The sequence below is a fragment of the Aethalodelphis obliquidens genome, unplaced genomic scaffold (assembly GCF_003676395.1).
Source record: "Aethalodelphis obliquidens isolate GAN/ISIS:26980383/991018 unplaced genomic scaffold, ASM367639v1 scaffold19, whole genome shotgun sequence".
Lineage (NCBI taxonomy): Eukaryota > Metazoa > Chordata > Mammalia > Artiodactyla > Delphinidae > Aethalodelphis > Aethalodelphis obliquidens.
This window is the reverse complement of record NW_020837963.1, coordinates 21,992,092-22,018,258: the sequence shown is the minus strand read 5'-3', so window position 1 is coordinate 22,018,258 and position 26,167 is coordinate 21,992,092. Positions and strand designations below refer to the sequence as shown.

Here is a 26,167-nt window from a genome sequence, read left to right as displayed (position 1 = left end):
CACAGCAGTAAGAAGCCCCCACGTACCGCAAAAAAAAAAAAAAAAAAAAAAGGCAAACAAGGATATGATTTTTTTCCTATAAATAAGAATTTTGTTACTACAAATACAAGGGTGAAATTATACAATATGTATTATTTTGGGTCTTCTGTCTTTCAGTCAGCATTATGATTCTGAGATTCATCTGTTATTATGTGTATCAGTAGGTCTTTCCTTTCAATCATTCAGTGGTTTTCCATTGACGGATGTACCACAATTAGTTTATTCACTCTCCTGTTTGGGTTGTTTCCACTTGTAGGCTATTTTGAATAACGCTCCTATGAACATTTTCGTACATATATTTATTTGGACATGGCTATTCATTTGCAGGGAAGGGGAGTAAATTTCTAGAAGTGGAATGGCTGGACAGATGTATGTTTACTCTTTTAAAGAAACTGCCAACTGTTTTACAAAGTGCTTATAAAATTTTACATGTCCATCAGCAATGTATGAGTTCTACAACTCTGGTTAGTTTCAATCTTTCTAGTTTTAGCCATTCTAATGGATGGACAGTGTTACTTTGAATTTAAATCTTGCAGATCACTGGTGATGTTGAGCATCTTTTCATGTTCTTGTTTGCTGTTCATATATCTTATTTTGGAAAATATCTGTTCACATCTTTTGTTCAACCTAAAATACTTTTGTTCAACCTAAAAATATCCTATTATTGAGTTCTAAGAATTCTTTAAGTATTCTGGATATGTGTTTCTGGTCAGAGACATGTTTGCATGTATTTTCCCAGACTTACCTGCCTTTTTATTTTGTTAGCTAGATCACTTGAAGAGAAAAAGTTTTAAATTTCAATATAGCTCAATTTACCAATTTTTTCTTATGGTTTATACTTTTTGTGTATATTTGCTTATTACAAATATTTGCTGAGAAATATTTGCTTATTACAAAGTGGAAAAGGTTTTCTTCTATACTTACTACGGGGAGTTTTATAGTTTTGGCATTTAAATTTAGACCAATGATCTGCTCTGAGTTTATTATGTGTATAATGTGATATAAGATCAATGTTCATTTATTTACAGAGACATCTAGTTGTTCTGGCACCATTAGTTGGAGAAAGTTTCTTTTCCTATTGACTTGTCTTCATACCTTTGTCAAAATGCAACTGGCCATATATGTATCAGTTCATTTCTGACCTCTCTATTCCCTTCCATTGATCTATATAAATATCCTTTTGCTAAAATCATAATATCATGATTTCTGTCACTTTATAGTAAGTCATGAAATCTTATAAATTTCCAACTTTGTTCTTCTTTATTAAAATTGCATTGGTTAATATAGGTTATGAAAATATCCATATAGAATTAGTTTGTCAATACCTACAAGAAAATATTCCTGGAATTTTGATACGAATTATGTTACATATCGATTTAGGAAGAACTGACATCCTAACAATATTGAATTGGTATCAATCTAAGAATATTTTATTTCTTGCCATTTATTTAGGTCCTCTTTAATTCAGCTATTTTCCATAGTTTTCAGTGTAGAGATTGCACATGTGCTTTATAATTATTTGTTGGCACTACTGTAAATTGAGTTTTTTTTAAAAAATTAATTTAGCAAGTGTTAACTGCTACTATTTAAAATGCAAATGATCATAAAATGTCATTCACTAAATTCATTCATTAGTTCTGGTATTTGTTTTGAAGACGATCATGCATTTTCAACAAATGATTATGTCACTGAGCATAGAAACAGAGTTTTCTTTTTCTTTTCTGTAGGTATTTGTTAGATGCTTTTTTTCTGATTAAGGAAGTTCATTCTGTCCTTGATGTTCTGAGGGTTTTAAATAATAAATGGATGTTGAATTTTGTCTTTATATGCATACAGAACTGTCTTTCTGTATACATTTAAAGGATCCCATGATATATTTTCTCTTTATTTCTACATTATTACATTGGTCGATTTTCAAATGTTAAAACAACCTTGCATTTCTGTCGTAAATCTTACCTGATCATATGTTATCATTTTAACATATTGTTGAATTAGATTTCCTAATATTTTGTTTAAATGTTCTGATTTTTAGGGATACTGATCAGTCCCTTTCCCCTAGTGTCTTTGTCTAGTTTTGGTTTTCAGATATCAGTCTGATAAAGTGAGTTGGAAAGGGTTTCCTCCTTTTTATATTTTCCTTAAGTATTCATGTGGATTATTTTTTTCCCTTTAAATATGTTGTAGTATTAACAAGTGAAATGATATGGACCTGAAGTTTTCTTGGTGGGAAAGTTGTGAACTATAAGTTCAAAGTTTTTATTAGGTCTTCAGCTATTGAATAAGACTGGGTAGTTTGTATCTTTCAAGGAGTTTGTCTATTTCCTTTAAGCTGTCAAGCAGAATTTGTAGTGATAACCCCTCTACTCTTACCAGCCTTTGATTTTTCTTATTTTTTTTCCTGATAAATTCGGTTAAGAGTTTATCAAGTGAGTGATTTTTTTGGTAAAAGAAACAGCTATTGACTTTACAAAATTTCCTGACTGCTATTTTGGTTTCTGTTTCATTGATATTTTCTCCTGCATTTATTGTTTCTTTCTAATGTAAGAACTCATAGCTATACATTTCCCTATACTCACCGGTATAGCTCTATTCCACACATGCTGATATTTGTGTTTTTATTATCTTTGAGTTTAGAATACCTGCCAATAGCCTCTGTGACTACTACATTGCCTTGGAATTATTACCCCTTAGACTATGTTAATTACCAAATATTTAGCATTTACTAGATAACATTGATTTCTAATTTAAATAATTTATGGTCAGAGAACACACTCTTTATGACCTCAACCCTTTTCAATTTATTAAGACTTGTTCATATTGAATCAAAATTATCTGCATATGTGTGTCTTTTCCTCTGGAATACAAGCTCTTTCAGGGCAAGGACTGTGCCTCATACATGTCCTCGTGCCCCCCAGTGCATCGTGTAAAGCAGACAGCTTATACTTATCTTTGTCTAAATTATTAACCCTTATAGGTGGTTATAATACTGCTTATAATGTTGCCATTTTGCAAGTAGAAGATGGCTGAATCATGAGTACATGGACTCTAGGTGCGCTGGCTAGAGAGCGTCCAGCCAGGGTACAGCATTGACCAGCAGGCAGGTGTTCTGACCAGGAATCCACAGAATATATACTATGCTCAGTCTTCCAAAATTTTACTCAAAAACTAAACATTACAGACTTACATTTCACGACCTGGCAGTTTGTCATTAAGTCAGGCTTAAAATTATTGCCATGGTCATCATCATCATACAAAATATCAATATGACTTCAGGCTGCAAATAATTTTTCATATAGTAAGAACCTGCATCACTGTGTTGGTTGTTATTTGATACTCTATCTTAAATAGTCTTCAAAAGAGACATGTAATATTACAATTTTAAAATCCATGTCCTCATGAGAAAACCAAACTACTATGAGCTTGTAAGTGGCTGGGCAGGAACTTGAACTTGGATTCTCTATTAGTAAATCTATATTAAAATACAGAATACCTCATAGAGAGTTAAAGAAATTCACATTTTAAGCCTTATGATATAGGTTCAAATCTAATACAAAAGATTGCTAGTTATTTGTGTAATAGGATTGGTTAGCACATTACTGCTGAATAATCTATTTTTAATAGACTTTAATTTTTAGAGCAGTTTTATGTTCACAGCAATATTGAGCAGAAAGTACAGAGCTTTCCCTTATGCAACCTGCCCTCACAAATACATAGCCTCCCCCATTATCAATATCCCCACCAGATGGTACATTTGTTATAACTCATGAATCTACTTTGATACAACATAATCACCCAAAGTCCATATTTTACAGTAAGGTTCACTCTTCGTGTTGTACATTCTATGGCTTTGGACAGATTTATAATGACATACATCCACCATTATAGTAGCATAAAGGGTAGTTTCACTGTCCTAAAAATCCTCAGTCCTATGCCTGTTTATCCCTCCCACCCCCCTCATCCCTGGCAAGCACTCTATTTTTAATAAAAGAAGAAATTAGCACGATATCTCACATAAAATAAATTCCACAGACTAATGACATTATTCAGGGTAACTTACTCTATGTTACCACCAGTGAGGAATTACAGTCTTTCCTGAGCTTATGTAGGCATTCTATCAAAAAAGCAATGCTGTTTCACAATTCTGCATTCTGATCATGAATCCTCCACGTTACTATCAAATACTTAACTCTTTTTTGACATTATCACCAGAGATAACTTTCAGCAGCACATTTAGCATCATTCTAGGGCAATTTCTTACATACTTTTAATTCTTAGGAAATTGCTATTTCACTCATAGGATTTAAGTCACATCTCTACACATCAGCATACATGATGATCGTTCTTGTTATGCTGTAAAGAGCAAATGCTTTGTACATTAACAGTGTCATTAACACTGCTAACACCAGCCTCAAAAGTTTTATCTCCAAAACATTGCCCACGCTTTAAATCAAAGTAAAAAATGAACAATTAACCTGAAAAGAGGGAAAATGCCTACTCAGCACCTTGGGAAATGATCTGGTTGAGTTATGAGTCATCTCATTTTGCAAAGTAGCAATAAAAATGAGTCTTTCATTTTGCAGAGGTACCACTGGCATTTATAGCAGATGATTAAAATAAAGGAGAAAAACAACTTCTGCATTTTATCAGTGCAGGGACATTTTATCCTGGCCATGCATTTTTGCCTCTGCAGATTTCATCTATCAAAAGAAATGTCTCCACAGTTGTTGCCAAGGGTACAGTTATTCCCCAGAGATTCCAAAGACCGTGACTTACCTTATGAAAGTTTCTGAAATATGCTGCCTTTTCATCTGGAAATTTTTCTAGCCTTCTGGGTCCTTTACTAGACGCCTTCTTAAAAACCAACCAGCAACGTCTGAAAATCTGAAAGTAAATAAAGGAATCCCATTATGTCTTTTGTATGTGAGTTTAGTAGCATCAGGGATTTAGCTATTCAACTAATCCAGGGGGAATAAATTGTTTTACATGCACTTATCTTACAGAGAGAAAAAAATTGGGAATTCAGAGGCATGTTATTCTTTAAAATTATAGCAAATTTTAAAAACAATATTAAATATAAACATAAATTTTATATGAAAAGATTTCATGCTATGAGATTTTCAGTGCACTGGCTTCAATCCTCTTTAACTAAATCATCTGGGTATCAACACCATATAAAGGATTTATTCTCACCATCCTGGTGACAAACAATTCTGTTTTCCATGATAATGAAGTAAAAATTTACTAAGATTAAGCACTTTCATAATGTTCAATATTCTTTGGAAAAACATCACATTTAAAAATTAACTTACAGTGTTCATTATAAAACATGCTCATATACTATACTACTTTAGAAAATGAAACAGATATCTTTTTATAATGGACACATCTGTCACGCCCTTCTATGCTTTTATAGCACCTACTATTTACTAAACACTTATTATGTGCAATACATTTTAAAATTTATAGACACATTTAATTCTCATACCTACTATATGAGGTAGGTTGTCTTCATTTTAGGATAAAGATAGTAAGACAGTAAGAGTGTCAGGATTTGAACACACATCTGTCTGAACACACATCTCTTCAGCTTTGTTTAAAAAAAAAGCAGGGCTATATATTACACAAACACAGGCCCTTCTTTCTGGACTCTTCCTGATTTTACAGGAATAATTCATGTTGGCTCTTACACTGTCATCTGATGCCCACCTTAAAACCCTCCATCCACAGGTATGTTTAAGTCAAATCAGTAAAATGAGACTTTTTTCAATAACTAAAGAGGTCTAGAAATGCAAATTTAATATTTCAAACTTTTATAGAAATGCATATTTTTGCTGGAGTTTACATTCTCTATAGCCAGAAACTAAGATCACTGTATTTCTGTTCTATTTCTTTTTTTTATTTTTTAAATTTATTTATTTATTTTTAAACATCTTTATTGGAGTATAATTGCTTTACAATGTGTGTTAGTTTCTGCTTCATAAAAAAATGAATCAGCTATACATATACATACATCCCCATATCTCTTCCCTCATGGGTCACCCTCCCACCCTCCCTATCCCACCCCTCTAGGTGGTCACAAAGCACCGAGCTGATCTCCCTGTGCTATGCAGCTGCTTCCCACTATCTATCTATTTTACATTTCGTAGTGTATATATGTCCATGCCACTCTCTCACTTCGTCCCAGCTTACCCTTCCCCCTCCCCGTGTCAAGTCCATTCTCTATGTCTGCGTCTTTATTCCTGTCCTGCCCCTAGGTCCTTCAGAACCATTTTTTTTTTTTAGATTCCATATATATGTGTTAGCATATGGTATTTATTCTTCTCTTTCTGACTTACTTCACTCTGTACAACAGTCTCTAGGTCCATCCACCTCACTACAAAAACTCAATTTCATTTCTTTATATGGCTGAGTAATATTCCATTGTATATATGTGCCACATCTTTATCCATTCATCTGTCGATGGACACTTACGTGGCTTCCATGAACTACCTACTGTAAATAGAGCTGCAACGAACATTGCGGTACATGACTCTTTTTGAATTATGCTTTTCTCAGGCTATATGCCCAGTAGTGGGATTGCTGGGTCATATGGTAGTTCTATTTTTAGTTTTTAAAGGAACCTCCATACTCTTCTCCATAGTGGCTGTATCAATTTACATTCCCACCAACAGTGCAAGGGGGTTCCCTTTACTCCACCCCCTCTCCAGCATTTATTGTTTGTAGATTTTTTGATGATGGCCATTCTGACAGTTGTGAGGTGATACCTCATTGCGTTTTTCACTTGCAATTCTCTAATGATTAGTGATGTTGAGCATCCTTTCATGTGTTTGTTGGCAATCTGTATATCTTCTTTGGAGAAATGTCTGTTTAGGTCTTCTGCCCATTTTTGGATTGGGTTGTTTGTTTTTTTGATATTGAGCTGCATGAGCTGCTTGTAAATTTTGGAGATTAATCCTTTGTCAGTTGCTTAATTTGCAAATATGTTCTCCCATTCTGAGGGTTGTCTTTTCGTCTTGTTTATGGTTTCCTTTGCTGTGCAAAAGGTTTAAGTTTCATTAGGTCCCATTTGTTTATTTTTGTTTTAATTTCCATTTCTCTAAGTGGTGGCTCTAAAAGGATCTTGCTGTGATTTATGGCATGGAGTGTTCTGCCTATGTTTTCCTCTAAGAGTTTTAAAGTTTTACATTTAGGTCTTTAATCCATTTTGAGGTTATTTTTGTGTATGGTGTTACGGAGTGTTCTAATTTCATTCTTTTACATGTAGCTGTCCAATTTTCCCAGCACCACTTATTGAAGAGGCTGTCTTTTCTCCACTGTATATTCTTGCCTCCTTTGTCACAGATTAGTTGACCATAGGTGCGTGGGTTTATCTCTGGGTTTTGGGTTGTCGTGTTTACATTGTCATTTGTTTCTAGGTATTTTTTGATTTCCTCTTTGATTTCTTCAGTGATCTCTTGGTTATTTAGTACTTATTGTTTAGCCTCCATATGTTTGTAATTTTTACAGATTTTTTCCTGTAATTGATATCTAGTCTCATAGCATTGTGGTTGAAAAAGATACTTGATATGATTTCAGTTTTCTCAAATTTACCAAGATTGATTTGTGATCCAAGATATGATCTACCCTGGAGAATGTTCCAAGAGCACTTAAGAAAGTGTATTCTGTTGTTTTTGGATGGAATGTCCTATAAATATCAATTAAGTCCATCTTATTTAATGTATCATTTAAAGCTTGTGTTTCTTTATTTTCATTTTGGATGATCTGTCCATTGTGAAAGTGGGGTGATAAAGTCCCCTACTATGATTGTGTTACTGTCAATTTCCCCCTTTATGGTTGTTAGCATTTGGCTTATGTATTGAGGTGCTCCTATGTTGGGTCCATAAATATTTACAATTGTCGTATCTTCTTCTTGGATTGATCCCTTGATCATTAGGTAGTGTCCTTCTTTGTCTCTTGTAATAATCTTTACTTTAAAGTCTATTTTGTCTGATATGTGAATTGCTACTCCAGCTTTCTTTTGATTTCCATTTGCATAGAATATTGTTTTCCATCCTCTCACTTTCAGCCTGTATGTGTCCCTAGATCTGAAGTGGGTCTCTTGTAGACAGCATATATATGGGTCTTGTTTTTGTATCCATTCAGCCAGTTTATGTTTTTTGGTTGGAGCATTTAATCCATTTACGTTTAAGGTAATTATCGATATGTATGTTCCTATTACCATTTTCTTAATTGTTTTGGGTTTGTTTTTGTAGGTCTATTCCTTCTTTTGTGTTTCTTGCCTAGAGAAGTTCCTTTAGCATTGCTGTAAAGCTGGTTTGGTGGTGTTGAATTCTCTTAGCTTTTGCTTGTCTGTAAAGGTTTTAATTTCTCTGTAGAATCTGAATGAGATCCTTGCTGGGTAGAGTAATCTTGGTTGTAGGTTTTTCCCTTTCATCACTTTAAATATGTCCTGCCATTCCCTTCTGGCTTACAGAGTTTCTGCTGAAAGATCAGCTGCTTACCTTATGGAGATTCCCTTGTGTGTTATTTGTTGTTTTTCCTTTGCTGCTTTCAATATTTTTTCTTTGTATTTAATTTTTGATAGTTTGATTAATATGTGTCTTGGCATGTTTCTTCTTGGATTTATCTTGTATGGGACTCTGTGCTTCCTGGACTTGATTGACTATTTCCTTTCCCATATTAGGGAAGTTATCAACTATAATCTCTTCAAATAGTTTCTCAGTCCCTTTCTTTTTCTCTTCTTCTTCTGGGACCCCTATATTTCGACTGTTGGCGCATTTAATGTTGACCCAGAGGCCTCTGAGACTGTCCTCGATTCTTTTCATTCTTTTTTCTATATTCTGCTCTGCGGTAGTTATTTCCACTATTTTATCTTCTAGGTCACTTATCCATTCTTCTGCCTTAGTTATTCTGCTATTGATTCCTTCTAGAGAAGTTTAAATTTCATTTATTGCGTTGTTCATCATTGTTTGTTTGCTCTTTAGTTCTTCTTGGTCCTTTTAAACGTTTCTTGTATTTTCTCCATTCTATTTCCAAGATTTTGGATCATCTCTACTATCATTACTCTGAATTCTTTTTCAGGTAGACTGCCTAATTCTTTCTCATTTGTTTGGTCTGGTGGGTTTTTACCTTGCTCCTTCATCTGCTTTGTGTTTCTCTGTCTTCTCATTTTGCTTAACGTACTGTGTTTGGAGTCTCCTTTTTGCAGGCTGCAGGTTTGTAGTTCCCATTGTTTTTGGTGTCTGCCCCCAGTGGCTAAGGTTGTTTCACTGGGTTGTGTAAGCTTCCTGGTGGAGGGGACTGGTGCCTGTGTTCTGGTGGATGAGCCTGGATCTTGTCTTTGTGGTGGGCAGGACCACATCCGGTGGTGTGTTTTGGTGTGTCTGTGACCCTATTATGATTTTAGGCAGCCTCTCTGCTAATGGGTGGGGTTATATTCCTGTCTTGCTAGTTGTTTGGCAGGGGGTGTCCAGCACTGAAGCTTGCTGGTCGTTGAGTGGAGGTGGCTCTTAGAGTTGAGATGGAGATCTCTGGGAGAGCTTTCACCATTTGATATTACATGGAGCCAGGAGGTCTCTTGTTGACCAATGTCCTGAACTCCGCTCTCCCACCTCAGAGGCACTGGCCTGACACCCAGCTAGAGCACCAAGGCCCTGTCAGCCACACGGCTCAGAAGAAAAGGGAGAAAAAAGAAAGAAAAATAAAATAAAGTTATTAAAATAAAAAGTAAAAAAATTATTGAAAATTTAAAAAAAAATAGATAGTAATAAAAAAGAGAAAGAAAGAAGACAGCAACCAAACCAAAAACCAAATCCAACAACGAAAACAAGCACTAAAAACTACCCTAACAAATAAAAATAAAAAAGGACAGACAGAACCCCAGGAGAAATGGTAAAAGCAAAGCTATACAGACAAAATCATACAAAGTCCACTGCCTCAATTTTGGGATGATTCGTTGTCTATTCATGTATTTCACAGATGCAGGTACATCAGGTTGATTGTGGAGCTTTAATCTGCGGCTCCTGAGGCTGCTGCGAGAGATTTCCCTTCCTCTTCTTTGTTCGCACAGCTCCTGGGGTTCAGCTTTGGATTTAGCCCCACCTCTGCATGTAGGTCGCTGAGGGCATCTGTTCTTCGCTCTTTGGGGAAGTCTGAGGTTGTCTGACAGCATTCAGTAGGTGTTCTGTAGGAGTTGTTCCACGTGTAGATGTACTTCTGATGTATTTGTGGGGAGGAAGGTGATCTCCACGTCTTACTCCTCCGCTATCTTGAAGGTCTCTCTTCTGTTCTATTTCTTTAATTATACTGTAAAGTTTATTTATACTGTTTTTTTAACTAATATAGGCCAGATACTATAATTCCTCTGGAGAGTGCACTGTCTATTATTCACTAGAAGGCAGTGTTTCTCCTGTTCAAAGGCACTCAGAACAATCACAGGAAGACCTCTCATCATAAAAGCAGAATAAACAGAATAACAGTACAATCACACAATTTCATATTACTCTTGCTACCTTTCCTAGCTCCATACTGGTAGCTTCGAAAAGCACATGAAGGACAGCCCCGAGCTTTCAGCACACGTGGATATACCTCTCTTTCTCTACCCAGGTGGAGACCCATCTCCTCTGTCACAAGATTTCTAACCACAGCCCAGGACATAAGGAGTTATGACTACTCCTTCAGATCTCCTGGTGTTCTCTCCACACACTTGTGTTCCACACACTGTGTTCTAGTTATTTATTTTTTGACCCCTTACTGATCTCTACCCTCAAGGTAAAACAACCTAAAAAAGGTAGTATAAATATTGATAATAATATGATATCAGCATATGGTTCGTTGGATTCCTCACCCCCAATGTGATGGTATTTGGAGATGGGGCTTTGGGAGGTAATTAGGGTTAGATGAAGTCATGAGGGTGGGGACCTCAGGATGGAATTAGTGTCCTTATAAGAAAAGACACCAGAGAGCCTGCCTTCTCTCCATGCTCTCACAGAAAAAGAGGTCATGTGGACATGCAGTGAGATGCTGGTCATCTGCAAGCTGGGAAGAGGGCTCTCGCCAGAACCTGACCATGCTGGACCTTGATCTTGGACTTCTAACCCCCAGAACTGTGAGAAAATAAATGTCTGTTTTTCAAGCCACTCAGCCTATGGCATTGTGTTATGGCAGCCCACGCTAAGAAAGATACTTTTTTAGATTTTGTTTTTATTAGTGGAGTAGTAGTATTAACAGTAATATTGTGGAAGTGAAAAATAGTTACATGAATCTGAGTAGAAATGTGAGAGATCCAAGGCAGATAAATAAACATATCATTTGCAAAGTATATAGATTATTAATATTTATCTCCTGATTATTTATTAGTGGATTTGGAATTCTAGTTGAGGTAGGAAGACCCTCTTTGAATGCACTTGAGACCAAAAATCCTGGTAATACAGTTTCTGTTCTTTCCTACAGAAGAATACTTTTCCCTGTACCCTGTGCACTTTATTGCTCAGGAACCATGGTGATATTCAATGAAGCCCTGTAATATTCATGGAAGTAAACAAACATACTCCCTGACTGCAATGTCTCAGCTTGTGTGACAACATTATTTTTAACTAAATAGTGAGATAAACATGAGTCAGAAAGCAAAAGTGTTTCCATTTAGGCACTTGATATTGCTATAGAATAAACCTGATAATGGATAATGAGGAAAAACAGACTTGGTATTTATGATAGCATCTTATCTCTTTGCTATTACATTAACAGAGGCAACCACATATAGATAAAACTGGTTGTTAAAGACCTGATGTAACAGACTGTTTACCAAGCCAAGGCCCTTAAGTCATTATTTTCTTGTTCTGGGATAAGTTTAGATTTATAAACACCGGCAAAAATGGTGCAGAGATTTCCCAAAAAGATTTTACCCAGCTTCTCCTAATATTAACATCCTAAATAACCATGATACATTTTTCAAAACTAAGACTTAACATTAGTAAAATACTATTATCTAAACTACAGAGTCTATTCAGAAGTCACCAGTTTTTCACACCAATGTCCTCTTCTGTTTTGGGACCCAATCCAGGTCACCACGGTGCATTCAGTGGTCCTGTCTCCTAATCTCCTCTGATCTTTGACAGTTTCTCAGCCTTTTTGCTTTTCATGACCTTGACAGTTTTGCAGACTACTGGCCAAGTATTTTGCACAAAGTTCCTCAATTTCTGTTTCAATTAAATTATTTTTGATATTTCAAAAGCCTAATGAAATCTCATAATACACTTATTAAAACAAAATAATTTATTGGGAAAAATAGTATGAATTATCATGACTGTGGACTAGTTATATTTTGATGTCTAGTTGAATTTTTTAACTTAATTATTTAATAAATGCTAATAAATGCAGAGTTTTGTTTTCCGCCTTGCTTTTTTTTTTTTCAAAATAGTTTTCTTTGTGATGGTAGTAAAAAGGGACCTGGTGCAGAGAATTTGGAAGTGTCTTTCTCTGTCAATGTGAAGTCAAAGTCAGCATGAGTCAGCAGTCTGAAAGCAACCTTCGTACCAGAAGCATACAGTTAATAGGAGCACGAGGAAATCACCTCCCTGTTACTCATTTTCAAGTGGGATTTTAATAGTGTTAGTCTGCTTTAGGCCCTGGAACTGATGCCTTATATGAGTATGTTGGAGAATTCTGGAAATGAGCAGCAAAAATGACCGCTTGAGACCAGGAAATCACTCCTTTGAGAAGAAAAAATAAAGGAATAGGTTTTATTTTGCTTATAAATGAAAAATACAAATTTTTCGAGTGACTGAAAGAGAACCACACCAATTAAATTAGGTATTTTTAATTAGGTATTTTTACTAATTTAATTTAAATTAGGTATTTTTACTTTTGTTCTAAGAGACAGGACATAAATCAGTGCCCTTCTTTAGCAGTGTGTGGGAGGACAGGGTGCAGTCTCTTCAGACACTGCTTGGCTCTTCAAGGGCATCTGAAGATGCAGGGACCATTTGGCTAGTTAGCAACAGAACTTATAAATTGCAGGAAGATTCACCTTCTCCCGAGTCCTGTCCCTTCTCAGATGACATGCCTGCCTGTCCCATCACTGTTCAAGATGCTGCTTCACTCTCTCCTGAGGAAGTAACTGATTTCACCTTCTCATTCAAAGTTATCTCCTAAACATGCCAGTTGTCTCACCAAACAGGCTCCTGGGTACCCTTCAGATTTTCCTTCGAGAAAATTCCACGTTGTTGCCAGGACTACAGAAATTCCCAGGATGCACAGCTGCTCCACACCTCAGTTTTACACTGCATTAGCCAGCCAGATCGATTGCCATAATTAAATACCCTCTTGATTCCCTTCCATCTGATGAAATCCTTTTACCTCAGAGCAGTCCCTTTTCTTCAGTGTTTTCTCCTTTTCAAGGAGATTTTACACAAAGGGCATCCTTTTTCCATTTAAGACTCACTGTGATGTAGATGGTTTGATTTCTTTGCTTTAGTTCAGAGCCATAATGACGTTATTTATCCAGCATCCATTCCCAATATTTAACTTAACCAAAAGTCGGACTTAATGGGCCTGTTCCATCATAAGATGTTGACCTAATGAACTTTGTTCATGTACGATTTTGGTTAAAAACTTGGGAGAATTTTTAATTATAGGAGTTGTCAAACCTGAGGATCCATTGCACTAAAAGGAGTCACACAAACTTCGTTTTCAGAGATTTTAAAGAATATAGAAGACAGTGGCATATCTGGAGCATCTTATGTTTGTGTTCCCTTCTTTTTTTTTAAAGATTTTTTTTTATGTGGACCATTTTTAAAGTCTTTATTGAATTTGTTACAATATTGCTTCTGTTTTATGTTTTGGGTTTTTGGCCGTGAGGCATGTGGGATCTTAGCTCCCCGACCAAGGATCAAACCCACACGCCCTGCATTGGAAGGTGAAGTCTTAACCACTGGACCACCAGGGAAGTCCCTGTGTTCCCTTCTGAAAGCAAGATACTGTATAAATGATAACTTCGGGTATAGGATTCAATTATTTATAACTGTATATAAGATGAACATATCAAGACAACAAATAAATAAACACATAAGCAAAGACCATTCAGGAATGGTTATTGCAGGCTTATGCTATGAGTAAATTCAATTACTTAGTCCTGAGTCTTTCTCCTCTCACAAATTGTGTATGGTACTATTGAAAGACACTCTGTGTTTGTGTAAAAAGTGGTTAATACAGAGGATTAAGCTTCATGCACTGATGAATTTGGCTTTAGCTATCTTTTTCAATATAGATATGAACTTTCAACACTGGCTTATATTTAATTACTGTCAAATATATACCGATACCAGAATCACTCTTATCTATTCCATTTGTTCAAAAAATATTTGAGAGCTCTTTGTTCTGTGGATACAGTTGTAAAAAAATGCAGATAAAAATAATAATAATAACAACAACAAAAAGCACACAAACTTTCTGTCCGTGTGGAAACAAAGTTCCTGCCTCTTGGAACATCCATTTCAATTGGGTAGACAGATGATGGCAAATAAATAAGTGTATTTGTAAATTGTATTTTTTTCAATGGTGTTAAGTGCTATGGAGGGATGGTGAGGGAAGGCTCACCCAACAGCCTACATTTCAGTATTAGAGGAAGTGAGAGAATGAGTGGTACAGACATCTGGGGAAAGAGTGCTTCAGTAAGACAAAATTGCAAGAGCAAATGCCCTGTTGAGGGAGCCTGCGTGAACTATTATTCCAAGAACTGCAAGGAGGCCAGTGTGGAGGGCAGTGAACCACAGTAAGGGTGGTGAGAGATAAGAGAAGAAAGATATGGGAGAGCCAGGTCAGGAACAATCTTGACTTTAAGATTTCAATCAGATTCATCAACTCTTTCTCTAAGTTATGGTAGATGTCCTTAAGTAAACTGAAGTCTCAGAAAATTTAGGATTACAGATTAAACAGAAGTCGCAAATGAAATGAAATTTTAAAAATAGTGGTATAGGGTCAGGAATATTGGGTATTTCAGGTTGATTTCTTTTAAATGCTTAGATTTTTCAAGGCACATGTCATCTCTAAACTGTAAGACTTGCAGCTATCAATTGCAATGTCTACAGTCCTGTGGCTTCTGTATGCCCAGGAGTAGACTACTATAATCAAATATATCCACTACGGGTCCTCCTTTGTACACACCTGCAACTCTGGATATAGTTCACAGCCTGCTGAGTTCCCTGACATAAATGCAGTGGCTCTCTGATAAATGTAAAACCCAAAGTGTTTTTCTCCACCTGTGAATTGATTAGAAATACTTAAGAATACAAGAGGAATGAAAAGAGATGAGCCAGAGGCAACTTTAAAGGTGTTATAAGGGGCACCAAGCAGCCCCCATTGTAAACAGGCAAAGAGTATATTTCTGGGGATGGAGGATGTAAATACATTTTCTTAAATATCCACAAGTCTAAATACATTTATTTTTACCTGTAACTTAATTTAGCAAAAAACTAACTAGTATCTCAAAAAATATAAGAAATCTTATCACTAATTCAAGGATTGTTTTTACTTCATTGTTTTAAAAATACTTCTACTGGCCATTTCTGTTTTAGGTTATATAGTCTGCAACTGAAAAAGTAGAGGTCATTAAGGATGAAACAAACAAACAAAAAAGGATGAAATGGAGTAGAGGCAGGCTATCATTTTATGTGTATATGGCTATCCATTTATATTTATATATAAATGCATTTGTCCTTATATCTATTTGACTTTTAAATTTCAGTTTATATACATATATAAATAATATACATAAATATGCATCTGTCTCTGTATAAACACTCACCTATTTAAATATAAACCACAGAACCAAAAAATTAAAAACTTATTTCCCTTCTCCTCAGACCATAATTTAAGTTCAATTTTAAAAGAGAAAGTTCTCACCAATTTTGTTAACTCAAGAGCTTTGCATCATTCACCACTGTTTAATGCAAAATATAAATATTGCTATCCATTAACATTGAAAAAATGCTTAAAGCACAATATGTATATCTCATTTTTTCTCGTTTCATGGTTGGAAAGACCAAAATAAATGTGTTCATCTTTTCCATTTCTATGATCTTGCTTTCTCTTTATCTTAATAACCCAGAAAAACAATTGGAAATTCACAAAAGGAAAACAGTGATTCCCCAAATCTCACCATTGCCAATTTTTGAGGAGGCCAAGTGTTTTTTGTTTTTCACCTGAATATATATAGTTCTCTCTACTGCATTTGTCTACCAGGTCATCAATGAAATACTGGGAAAGAATAGACATGGTTTAGAGTCACAGCCAGAAATGAAACACTTCACAGCAGCAGCAAGTTTTAGGTTGAGAGCGTGAAATTGTCATGAGACAATTCATTATCATGAGAATGAAAACCAGTTGTAGAGCAGACCTGCAGAGCAATAACCCAAGCAGGTGGCAATCTTTAGAGACAATCACAGCACTGGAGGGAGTCTTACAATTACTGTCTTCCTGCTCCCTGCTTTCAAAGAGCCCAACACTGACATGACACAGAACAAAATATCCTATCTCTTTGCTCAAAATCTCCAGGAAAGAACCATGTCTTCTGGGTTTTACTTTCTCTAAAATCGGAGTATTCTTTAGCTCTATATCAACTTATGCTTTTGAAATTGACAGTATTTTATTTTCATCAGTCAGCTGTAGAGGCATAACTCAATAATCACTGAAAACTCTATTCCCAGGTACAACCAGCATGTTTCTACTTTATGGACCAGTTACTGCAGGGTTCAGTAAGTGGAAGTCAAATGTCCAAATCAAAATATTTCCCCTTCGCTTTACTTCTCCTTCCAGGGTTTCTATTTCCTCTTTTTAGTCACATACGCTTCAACTCTTGGTGTCTTCATTAATTTTTGCCTTTACCTGCACCATCCAAAAATCTGTGGGCAAAATCCAAAAGTGAGATGCTCCTGTGATATATGAGACTGGGGAGCAGCCGCATAGCACAGGGTGATCAGCTCGGTGCTTTGTGACCACCTACAGGGGTGGGATAGGAAGGGTGGGAGGGAGGGAGACGCAAGAGGGAAGAGATATGGGGACATATCTGTATGTATAACTGATTCACTTTGTTATAAAGCAGAAACTAACACACCATTGTAAAGCAATTATACTCCAAGAAAGATGTAAAAAAAAAATTCTTTTTCATATATGTACTGCATATCACATATTATGTTAAAGTTGATGTACATCCTTCCAATCGAAGACTTCAATATATCTACTATATCTTTATACCTTTATAAGCAATATTTATTACTGTTTTTATATTTCAAATTTTGCATAAATAGTATAAAACTTCATGTACAAAACATTATAAAGCCTAATTTTCACTTTCAATTATATGATAGAGCTTTATACATGTTGATAGACTATATTTGTTTTTTGTCCTTTTTGCGGTTGATTTGCAGAAAAATTTAAATATATTTTACTTTTAAATCCTTTATCAGGTAAATGTATTGGAAATACCTTCCCCTATTTTGTAGTTTGACTTTCACTTTTTTATAATTTAACTTTTCATGCAGAAGTTTTTCACTTTAAGATAGTAAATTTGTCAGTTTTGCTTATATATTTATGACTTCTGTTTATTAAAGAAATGCATAATCTATTTACATTTATGTGGTTACTGATATATTTGAACCTTTCACCACCTCATATTTGTTTTGTTTTTTTTGTTTTTGTTTTTTTTTGCGGTACGCGGGCCTCTCACTGTTGCGACCTCTCCCGTTGCGGAGCACAGGCTCCGGACCTGCAGGCTCAGCGGCCATGGCTCACGGGCCCTAGCTGCTCCGCTGCATGCGGGATCTTCCCGGACCGGGGCACAAACCCGTGTCCCCTGCATCGGCAGGCAGACTCTCAACCACTGCACCACCAGGGAAGCCCAATAAGTGATTTTTAAAAAGATCAAGAATAAAAGAAAATGTCAAGATCTAAACTAAATGGTATTTGAGAGTATGGGCTCCTTGAAGGCTTAAGCACTAATCCGCGCTCAGTAGCTGAACAGAAGCTTCTCTCCTCAGAGCATAAAAAAGACATGAAAGCTTCAGGAGTTCGAAAGCCCAGGGAAGAAATAGTTTAAAGGGTGACTGATTTCAAATGTATAGGGAGACGCAAGAGGGAGGAGATATGGGGATATATGTATATGTAGAGCTGATTTGCTTTTTTATAAAGCAGAAACTAACACACCATTGTAAAGCAATTATACTCCAATAAAGACGTTTTTTAAAAAAAGCTCATTTTGAAATGAAACACCTTAAGTGAGAGGTTTTACTCAGAAAAGAAAATTAATTTCTTAGCAAAAAGTACACAGTGTTTCTTATCTACTTTACATTTTTATTTCTCTCATTTTTCCCTAATTTAATTTTGGCTGCTGTTTCAAAAGTGTACTGGCTTTCTGTTTAGAGTTACATAATTAGATTTGGATGCTCTATATTTGTTTTAGTATTATTTTAATTTTGTGGTTTAACCTGACTTTTTCCTCTTCAGTCAACATTTTGGGCATTGCTTCCATCACGTAACAGTAGCAATCTTGACTTTCAATACTAATAACTAGCATCTTAAGTTCATATTATGTTCCCCACTGTAATGAGGAACTTATAAATATTAATGTAGTTTAAACCACACCAAAATCCAGTAAGGTGGGCAATATAATTATCATTGTTTACAATATGGGACACTCAGGCATAAAAGTTAAGTAACTTACTCAAAGTTTGGCACAATTCTAAATTATTGCTATGGTTTGCTAAGTTGGCCTCCTACCTCTGCTTTCTCTCTAAACTATTCTGTACACCACCATCAAAATAATCATGCTAATGTTTTCTTATGGACCACTGTGAAATGATCACTACAGTCCAGCTAATTAATATATCTGTTACCTCATATAGCAAATTTCAAGAGTACAATACAGTACCGTTAATTATAATCACCATGAAATACATTCAATACTTTCTTTGTGCCTCCAGATGTCCTGACATCTGGTCAACCTGATTAACTTTTCCTATCAATGTGATACTTAGGTTTCAAGGGAGGAAACTTTGGGCAGATTGAGCTTGCCTGCTCACAATAATACCTCCAGTCTCCACTTTCTTATGGTCTCCGCAAATGGGAGCGTTATTATAGCCTTCTTTGTTTTGTGACTCAGTATAAATTTCATTTCTCTCATTGGAGCCCATGCTTGTTGAAAGTACAACTTTGTATATTAAACAGTTTCTTGCATAATATATTCTTATAAGGGCTCAATATATATCGGTAGAAAGCATAAACTCGCCTTAGATTTATAAAGAACCAGTATAATCATTACAAACTTAAGTAAGTGCAACCACAAGCTTCAGTAACACTTTAATACTTATTCCCAATAAAACGTCTTTCATACATGACTGGAAATGGTTGTTATTTAATTTTTGAATGTAACTTAATGTTTTCAGTCCTGTGGATAATATATTGATATATTATTTACTCACAGGTCTCACCCATTGCCACCTCCTTGACACAAGTCTTATATATTCAGTCATTATGAAGGGCATCAATTCCTACATCACATGCAAGTAAATATATCTACTTAGGAACTATTCCAGAGCATGACAGCAAATTACAGAAGGATACAATTTTAGAGGCTTCATTATAATTCAAATTGCACAATGAATGAATGCTGACAATGTGTAAAACATTATGCTTACTATAGGAAAGAGTAAAACTCATACTTGTCTTAAAGGGATAACCAGTTTGGGGAAAGAGAATCACAAATAAACATAATATCAGGTGAGTTAAGAAAAGGGCAATGATATATGTGCACTAAAGGATAAAATATACACTCTTCTCTGCCCTTTCCCCCCATCTCTCAAATGAGCCCAGGAACCAGCATTATACTTAAAGGAAAAACACATCATTAGATCATTTCTGCCAATCAGGATTACAACAAAGATACCCTTTAGCAACACTAAGATTTACAAGGTAGCAGAAATATTATCCAGTGCAATTACAAAAAAGAAATTAGAGATAGGAATATTAGAAAGTAACAGCTGAAACAACTTGTAGATGAAATAACTATATATTGGGAAACTCAGTAGAATCCGCTGAGATCTATTACAGAGCATAAGGGAATTCATTTCACTACGGTAAAAGTTTATAAAATCATCAGAAGTCAAAAATCTTAAATATAACGAACAATAATCATTTAGAAAGTATGATGGAAAACTCCATTTATGGTGGTCACATAAATGTTAAAAAAAATCTAGAAATACACTCAAAAGAAATGTTAAGACCTCAAAAAGGAACATTAGAAACCATTTCTGGAGGACATCAAATACGACTTAATGCAAAGATGCCCTGTGACTGTCATAGAAAATAAATTCACCTCTATTAGTTCATATGTTTAATGTAATAAACCTTAAATTACTCTTTCATAACTAGACACACTACTTAACTTATGGTAAAATAGGAGATAGCAAAAAAAATAACCTCAGAAAAATAAGAACAATAGTTGGGGAGAACTAACATGTATTAAAGCATACTATAACACCCCAATAATTAAGACAGTATGGTAACGGCACCTGAGCAATCAGACCAATAGAAAAGAATAGAAATTCTGCAAAGACCATATGACAATAAAGGTGGCATCTCAAATCAATGCAGAAAGGATAACAAACATTTTAAATTTGAAAACAAAAAGTATAAAATTTGCATACATGACTTTGACCCAGCAGTCCCTCATTTAAAATTTTACACCATCAGTTCATCTGCATTCATAACAATGTTATGTGGATAAATCATATACTGCAGGATTGTTGATAATAGCAAAATAACCCTCATACCTGCTGATAAAGAACTTATCAAGTAAACTGTGGCACATCTACACAGTGGAATAAGAAAGGTTTCTATGTATGGAGCGAAAATATCTCCAGGTTATGTTTATGTGTAGGAATAAAAACAAGGTTTTTTTCACACACATATGCCTTTTGTACGAGAAAGAAAGAAATTTAAAAATATATAGCCATAATTTCTTGGATCTCCATAAAGAAACACTAGAACCGTAAAAAAGAACTTTAAAAATTGGTTTCCACCACAGAAGTGAGGGGTAGGGTTTACCAAGATGAGGGTAGGAGAGAAACTTCTCAATTCATGAATTATGCACCAGTTATATTCCTTACCTACCTGGTAAGGAATATTAAAATATGATCAAGTGTTTAAAGTTTCACAGAGATATTCTGGCTTTTAAAAGAAAATTTACATGGAAAAAGCCTGAGTCAGGGAGATCCCTTAATTGGCTTTACTTCTACAATAGCTGACATTCAGTAAACAATTTTGTTATGCCAAGCACTCTCTCACACTCAACCCTCAAACCGAAACTGTGTGGTAACTATCCCTATTATTTCCATTTTACAGATGAAGCAACTGAGGCTCAGAAAAACTGTCTACTAGCCTTGGAGGACCAAGGACAGCATTTTGCATGGGGGAGGGAAGAGAGAGGGTAGGGGAAGAAGGAAGCAAGGGAAGATGGACATTTAAAGGGAAATAGAGAAAAGGGATTCCCAGGAAGACAATCAGAAAGGTAACAGGAATAACGAAAGAGTTAATACCCAGTAATTAAGAGAGTAGGAATATAAGGGCTGGTATAGTAAAAGGCAAATCATCTAAGGTGTCTATTTTAACTATTCTTATTGGGGAAAATAAAAGGCAATGTGTAGCCTGCTTGAAAGAAATGACACTAAAAACGGGACACCAGGTCCACAGCAGTCTCTGCTGGAATGTAAATGCTATAGGACTTGCTTATCTTTTTCCTTACTCTTTTCATATTTATCTTCCATGTAGGTTCTCATACATCAAAATAACATTTCTATCCTCAAAATGCATTTTTCCAACCATCAAGATACATGGGAAAAGAGCCTATTTACCTAGTTTTTCAATAAAAATAACGATAGCCCTGGAACTTCACAGTAGTTGTCATATGTTACAATAGTAAAACATCAAATTGAACATAGCAGGTTTATTTTAAATTTCTGCTTGGATACAAGTCCCTATAAAAAATCTTTCACTCATTCCTCTAGAAAAATAACAATACAAAAAGCTTTCTAAGGAGCTTATTTTTACTGGAAGCTCTATCTCTGATACATCTTGGACACTCTGGACTATACTGTCAGTGCACTTTTAAGACATATTTTTGTAAAAATCATATAAAAGGAGAAAGAGTTCCCTCTGCAAAAGCGATTTTATCGGCATCTTGGCCAGGTAACTACAGATGATGTCTCTGAAATGTATTTGCCAGACAGAGGTCATAAATTATTCCTTATTCAAAAGCATAAAATCAGAACAGAAGTAGAAGTTTGCATATTTGTGTAAAATTACCACACTCTTCTAGACATAAAGGAAGGCTCCAACTCTTATCAGTATGTCTTAGTCATAGCAAGTGCTCAATAATTAGCTGAGTGTACAGATCCCCAAATGCAATTCGATCAGCTCAACAAACATTCACAGACCACTTAATATACGCCACTGTGCTAGGCACCAGGTAATACGATAATGGATGGACCCTGGCTTGAAGGAACTTGCAGGCTGCTGGGGCAGACCAGCATGCAAAAACTAATTTCAAATCCCTGAAGAAAGCACCTCGATAGTGGTACTCTCAGTACCCTGAGACAAAGAGGAGCATCTGACACAGCCTGAGAAGGAAAGCTGAATGAAGGAAAGCTGATTAGAGTGAGACTGAGTTAACCAGGCAATATCAGAGGCAGGAAGCAAGATTTTTGCAAAATCAAAGTGAAATCATCTTAGGAATCATTTAACTGTGATTACTTGAATAGGATTTAAATACTTCTTTATTGTATGTTAATGTGTATTATTCTTTGTCTGTATGACAATTTTGATGAATTAATTTAAGATATATGAAATTGCTCCCTCATTCATTCAATCGCTAACAAGCTAAGTGATACTGGACAGCTTTCCGAACCACTTGAGCTTACTTATTCTCTCCTGTAAGATGAAGGAGTTGAACTAAATCACTATTCAGAGTCTTTTTAAAACAAAAATATTGTGATTTATTGTGCATATATTAATACATGTGAATACATAGGCTATATCTCTACCATTCATTATTCAAGTTTAAGAATGATTAAGAATAATGATGTGAAGGATTAACCTCCAAAATATATAAACAGCTCATGCAGCTCAACATTAAAGAAACAGACAACCCAATGCAAACATGGGCAGAAGACCTAAACAGACATTTCTACAAAGAAGACATACACATGGCCAAGAAGCACATGAAAAGCTGCTCAACATCACTAATTATTAGAGAAATGCAAATCAAAACTACAATGAGGTATCACCTCACACCAGTTAGAATGCGCATCATCAGAAAATGTACAAACAACAAATGCTGGAGAAGGTGTGGAGAAAAGGGAACCCTCTTGCACTGTTGGTGGGAATGTAAATTGATACAGCCACTATGGAGAACAGTATGGAGGTTCCTTAAAAAACTAAAAATAGAATGACCATATGACCCAGAAATCCCACTACTGGGCATATTCCCAGAGAAAACCATAATCCAAAAAGACACATGCACCCCAATGTTCATTGCAGCACTGTTTACAATAGCCAGGTCATGGAAGCAACCTAAATGCCCACTGACAGACGAATGGATAAAGAAGATGTGGTGCATATATACAATGGAATATTACTCAGCCATAAAAAGGAACAAAATTGAGTCATTTGTTGAGACGTGGACGGATCTAGAGACTGTCATACAGAGTGAAGTAAGCCAGAAAGAGAAAAACAAATATTGTATATTAACGCATATATGTGGAACCTAGAAAAATGGTACAGATGAACCAGTTTGCAGGGCAGAAGTTGAGACACAGAAGTAGAGAACAAGTGTATGGACACCAAGGGGGGAAAGCTGCAGAGGTGGTGGTGGTGGTGGTGTGATGAATTGGGCAATTGGGATTGACATGTATACACTGATGTGTATAAAACTGATGACTAATAAGAACCTGCAGTATAAACAAACAAACAAACAATACTAAACTTTCTTTGGGTATTTGTATGGAAATACGTTAATATAAATGTTTCAGACATTACATGAAATTTCTGAAAATCTTATATGTTCTGGTATAATGTTGTAAGTCATAATTCTAGTCATTACTTTAAAATGTATATCTCAGAAATAACTAAATTTCCTTGTCAATTGCATTATTATGAACTTTCATCAAATCTTTAACCGTGGTCATTTTTAAGTCTCTTGTCATTTATAGACAGTTCTGGGTGTACTCTGATGCTTTTGCAAATATGTTCCTATAAAAGGGTTTCATTTTCAAGGAATTCATGGAAAAGACTGACAAATACAGGTTTCTGGTAACTGACTATATTGCTGAACTGAATGAATAAGCATTTTCAGAACTCTAATGGAAAACTGATGAACTCATAAAAGTGCTAACAAAAGATCAAAAAAAAATTAATTACACCGGACTGAGTGAACTGATGAGGATGATTATAATTTTTGTGAGTTTGTGTTTATAAAAAAAAAAATTCCACAAGGACTCAGAGGCAAAAAATATACAAATCAATTTTCACTACAAAGTAAAGGAGCTGTTACAGTGGAGGATTCCTGGACTGAATGTCAATATCATGACATAGTATGAGTGTGTTTCGTGTTTGGTAATTGCAATCATTGTTGCTTTTGTTGTGGCCATCCATTTACAATGCTTGGTGTCAGTCTATTTATCTTTTGTAAAAATAAAATACAGTGTGTGTGTGTGTGTGTGTGTGAAAAAAAAGAATAATGTGATCATTTTTATAAAAATCATGATGTATATAGTAATTATAAAAATTTCAAATACCATAAAAATGCAAAAAAGAAAGTCTTCTATCAATCATAAATAACTATAATTAACAAAGTAACCAACATTTTATATAGATTCTCTCTTCAATATACTAGCGTAAATGGATGGATAGTCAGAGATAATTTTACAAAAATGAGATGTTTAACAAAACTATATTTAATTTAAAAAGAGCAAAACATTCATATTACCTTTCTGTTTTAACAATATATATTTAACAATATATATGTTGTATTTCATTAGTCATATTTTTATATATCAAATTCTATGGCATGTAATTTGTACTCTGCTAATAACTGGCTAAATTATCTAAAGATAAATGTATGCAATGCTTATTAGATTATTTTACCATAGCTTCTCTATTCCTGAGGTAATTATTCCTATGCATTTTTCAGTGGACCTAACTTTATGGCCAAGTTATTTGTTCTAAGAAAGGTCTGTAGGTATATTCCTTGAATTCTTACTTCCTTGAATATTGTTACATGTCTTCTTTATAGTCATTGACTATTTTTGGCTGGATTAAATTCCTTGGTAAATGCGTGATCCTTTGAGACCTTACAGACATTGTGCTAATTACGTAGATGCTGAGTCTGGCACTGGTCCTTTCCTATGTCATTTCCAATTATTTTTTGGCAGGATTTTATACTTCTTTATTATTTTTCAAGAATTCTTTCTAGATGTTATGGTTCCTAAAATATATCATGTTTAAGAAAGTAAGTCTATTGCACTGACATTTGGATAATAATTTGGCCAAATACAATATTATTTTGGATAACATTTCCAAGCACCCAGAACTTTGTAGGTATCCATATATTATTTTCTGGAATCCAAAGTTTCATAAGAAAATTTTAGACTCATCTGTATAATCCCATTGTAAGTCATTTTCTTTTCTGTATGGAAATCGGAAGAACTCTATTTTTTAATATAGTCTAAGAAAAAATAGAAACACTATATTTAATAACAAAAGACAGAGGTAATAATACCTTTTAGGTCAGGAACATGATGAGAATAGCCGTTATCATATGTATATTATATATAATTCCTAGCAAGTTCATTAGTCAAGAAAAAAGAAAAAGTATATAAGGGTTAGGAAAATGTCAAAGAAACAGAAACTATCATTATTTATTGAAATTAGATTGCCTACATTAAAAAAACAAGTGAATCCATATCAAATTCTTAAAATTATAATTTCAGTAGGTCAGCCAACCACAAGAGCAATATACAGTAATCAATTGCTTTCCCATTCACCAACAAAGATGTAGAAAATGTAAGAGGAAAATATAAGT

The 26,167-nt window shown here is 35.0% G+C and overlaps 1 protein-coding gene across 1 annotated transcript in view; it reads right to left on the bottom strand.

Annotated features, from left to right (window-relative positions):
• Positions 1-26,167, bottom strand: part of DOK6 (docking protein 6) — a 396,863-nt gene that overhangs the window by 251,187 nt on the left and 119,509 nt on the right. Inside the window, exon 2 of the mRNA XM_027118731.1 lies at positions 4,813-4,920. Coding sequence (XP_026974532.1) covers positions 4,813-4,920 — 108 coding nt within the window. The remainder of the gene's footprint in view (positions 1-4,812; positions 4,921-26,167) is intronic.